The sequence below is a fragment of the Triticum dicoccoides genome, chromosome 2B, assembly GCF_002162155.2.
Source record: "Triticum dicoccoides isolate Atlit2015 ecotype Zavitan chromosome 2B, WEW_v2.0, whole genome shotgun sequence".
Lineage (NCBI taxonomy): Eukaryota > Viridiplantae > Streptophyta > Magnoliopsida > Poales > Poaceae > Triticum > Triticum dicoccoides.
In genome coordinates, this window is record NC_041383.1 from 468041186 (window position 1) to 468045257 (window position 4072).

Here is a 4072-nt window from a genome sequence, read left to right on the forward strand (position 1 = left end):
TATACATGACCGAGACACATCTCCGGTCAATAACCAACAGCGGAACCTGGATGGTCATATTCGTTCCTACATATTCTATGAAGATCTTTATCGGTCAAACCGCAATAACAACATACGTTATCCCCTTTGTCATTTGTATGTTACTTGCCCGAGATTCGATCGTCGGCATCATCATACCTAGTTAAATCTCGTTACCGCCAAGTCTCTTTACTCGTTCCGTAATGCATCATCCCGCAACTAACTTATTAGTCACATTGCTTGTAAGGCTTATAGTGATGTGCATTACCGAGAGGGCCCAGAGATACCTCTCCGATACTCGGAGTGACAAATCCTAATGTTGATCTATGCCAACCCAACAAACACCTTAGGAGACACCTGTAGAGCATCTTTATGATCACCCAGTTACGTTGTGATGTTTGATAGAACACAAGGTGTTCCTTCGGTATTCGGGAGTTGCATAATCTCATAGTCATAGGAATATATATAAGTCATGAAGAAAGCAATAGCAATAAAACTTAACGATCATTATGCTAAGCTAACGGATGGGTTTTGTCCATCACATCATTCTCTAGTGATGTGATCCCGTTCATCAAATAGCAACACATGTCTATGGTCAGGAAACTTAACCATCTTTGATTAACGAGCTAGTCAAGTAGAGGCATAACAGGGACACTCTGTTTTGTCTATGTATTCACACATGTACTAAGTTTCCTGTTAATACAATTCTAGAATGAATAATAAACATTTATCATGATATAAGAAAATATAAATAACAACTTTATTATTGCCTCTAGGGCATATTTCCTTCAGATAAGGTGAACTCGCTCCTCTCAAAACTACCACTTTCTACACGTGCGACATGGCTACTACCTCAAGCGGAAACACTTTGTGTGATCAGGTACTTGGAGAAGGCCGGGGAGTAGCTACATCCAACGAACAAGACGGCGAGGCATCGAGTATGAGGGACAAGAAGAAGAGCTGCCAAAGAAGCTCCAGCCACCGGACGACCGGTCGGGACCGGACGTCCGGCACCTGAAGCCCCAGCCTACCCAAGTCCCAGCCAACGCAAGGTACAGCGATCGGACGACCGGCCACACCTCCCAGCAACCGGACATCCGATCTCCACCGAAAATCCGACAGGTCCCCAACCGAGCGAAATCAGCGGAAGTCCGAGGCGACCGGGCGACCGACGACCGGACGACCGGCCATCTCCGGAAATCCGGTGCCACTTCATCCGAGCCGAAATAGCGGAAGTCCGGCGACTACCGGACGTTCGGACGCCCGCGAGCCAACGTACGACCGGTATCCACCGATCGTCCGGTACCTGTCTGCGCACAGTTTCGGGCCCAATGCCCATGTACCCCTTCACTTCGCCCCATTTGCACTATGACTATAAATAGACCTCCCCCTCCTTCTAGTTAGGGTTAGCATAGGTTTAGCTCATTTGAGATAGAGCTTTGCTCATTCATACGGATCTACTCCATCGAGAGAGACCGCGCCTCTACGGAGAAGATCCACTTGAATTAAGACCCCAGAAAGAACTCAAGACCTCCTCACAGAGAAAAACCGGGTACCCTATGGATCGTGTATCTCGTCGTGTTCCGAGGATCTAGCATATGTGTGATAAAAGCTTGTTGGTTAAGTGATTTCTCTCGCGTTTTCCCTCATGTTCCCATCGTGTTCTTCGTAGGATCCCCTCCAGATCGGCCCCCCAGGGTTCTAACCTACATCAGTTTCCAAAGAAAGTTTGGATTATTCCAAACCAGCGGGGTGAGGAGGGGGACGATATCAAAATTGATGACGTACAAACATCAACTCCACTCGAAAAATAGAGATTCACATAGGTTCAGATCACACCCTAGATCACCAGCCTATTACATCATATTTATACAGATTCTCATACCCCAGATTTTATTTTTCGAACGGGTTAGTCCATTTTTCCATTACAACAGAGACAAGATATGTCCAGTAGAAAAAGTACTAATAAAAAGTGAAAAAATGATAAACGAGTTCGAAGCACTAGGGGGAAATCCACTGTCCAGCCGCATTCTGGAAGCCAGACTATGGGACGAAAACCCCCTTGCACCAGCCCTATCTACTTAAGCAAACTCACTACAGTACCCCGGATTACTTCATACTCATATAGGTTCGCAGCTCACAAGCTAAGATATATCTGTGAGTCCACATCTACTACTCCTACTCCTTAGTAGAGCATACTCTGCTAGTAGCCATGAGATGGCCCCCAGTGATCTGGAGATCTAGGATATCCCTGGTTGCATGGTTGAACAGGGACACCCCGATGCTGGCCCGCTAGGCTCGCGACATCTGGCACTTCTCTGTCAATGGAAGGAATGCGAAATCTCGAAGTTGAGGCAACTCCAGCACCATCGAGGAGGTCCTCATGCCCCACGTCCGGGGAGTGAAGGCCATACAGAGACGCCAAGGTCTTGACAGCTTTGAGGGCGCGACGAGCCTCGCATAACTCGTACAGGTATGCATGATATTCCCGATCCTTAGAGTGCACCGCCTGGACCATGGCCACGGTAGAGGGACTGTCCTTCGGGCTGAAGTTGTTGGGGTAGAAAACCTCGCCACTGGAAGAAAGGGCCGGCATAAACTTTAATGGCCCTTCTGCCATTTCAGGAAGGTCATGGCGAAGACGTGCCATGGCAACATGAGCAGCTTGTTGGATGGCCATCTCCTTGTTTGTGCCGTGACCCAGGAAACAGTAGGGGCCGTTGTCGTTGTCCGCTTCTCTTGCATGGATCAGCACCTCGGCCACATAGTCCTCCATGCCAAATTGACGATCATGAAGGTAGATGGTGTACTTGGGCATCCAGTGGAAGTTGTGGTACTGAAGTGCGCGGCAGAGTGTCAGCGGATGACCAGGCACATCGACACAGTGGCCTGACTGAACAGCTACTCCGAGACATCTCTACACATTTGAAAGAAAAGAGGCATGAAGTAAACCATTTTGCAATCAAATGAGTAGAGCTGTAGAGGGTAAGGTAATGTAAGATCAACAGCGAATAAAGGAATTGATACTTGCAAATTACCAAAAGCTTAATAATTTAAAACGGCATTTTGCAAAATCTTATTCACCGCAACCAAATCTATTGAATTTGGGGAGCTAAAATAAAGCATCACCATACATATCCTTTGGTAACTATGATCTTGGCCAGCTAGAACTTATCTCGTATGCTATGAACACTGACACGAACAGGGAACTAGGTGTCTCCGAGACGAATCCCCCAGTTTGGTGCTTCGCAGTACGGTAAACGGCATCCCTCTTTGGTCTAGCCGATGTACTAATGAGGACCATAAGTAGATCATCTACGATTGGGGAATTATGATCTCGCAGATCGATGTAAAGTACTCCCTCTGTAAAGAAATATAAGAGCGTTTATAAAACACTAAAGTAGTGATCTAAACGCTCTTATATGTCTTTCCGGAGGGAGTACTAGTTTAGACAATACTGAACTTTGTAAGAGCCTCATTCAAAGGCCGGGCAAGTGCCTCAGTTCTAAAAAAAAGTGATACAGTTAATAAAGTAAATAATTTACCGACTTAATTACGGGCAGCTACAGAGAAAAGCTTAAGTAGGAATAAACTCATACCACTAGCAGATAGGAGTAGTATGCTAATTGCTACAGTAGTTTATTTTCAGACTAAATTAGGTTTACTAGCTCGTCGCCAATGCTATTCTGGATTGCGTGACGACTGACGACCTGGTCAGAGACTCAGGGAAGTGATCATTGCTCGGCCTCTGCTCACAGTACTTCGCCCTCCGCGGTCGCGTCGTGCAGGGATGGCGCTGAGCAGAGCGATAGCCGGAGCAGCGCCGGCGACGAGTTCCAGCGGCAGCGGGTGTCACGGCTCCGGCGAGGATGGAGCTAGGCCCGACGAAAGATCAAACTGAAAGAATCAGATGGAACATGGGCTCACCATTTCAGAAGAATGGCGGAGCGGCGCCAGCGGGCTACCGGACTGTCAGCAGAGGACGGGCGTTCTTTCGTCGATCCTGTCCAGATCCAGAATCCAAACTGAATCCACATGCGAGATAAGAAAAGAG

General features: G+C 47.4%; 1 protein-coding gene across 1 annotated transcript in view; it reads right to left on the reverse strand.

Annotated features, from left to right (window-relative positions):
• Positions 1 to 1884: 1884 nt before the first annotated feature.
• Positions 1885 to 4072, reverse strand: part of LOC119364272 — a 2723-nt gene continuing 535 nt past the window's right edge. The window contains exons 2-3 of the mRNA XM_037629716.1: positions 3946 to 4021; positions 1885 to 2935 (exon numbers count right to left, since the gene is read on the reverse strand). Coding sequence (XP_037485613.1) covers positions 2222 to 2935; positions 3946 to 3948 — 717 coding nt within the window. The 5' untranslated portion in view covers positions 3949 to 4021 and the 3' untranslated portion in view covers positions 1885 to 2221. The remainder of the gene's footprint in view (positions 2936 to 3945; positions 4022 to 4072) is intronic.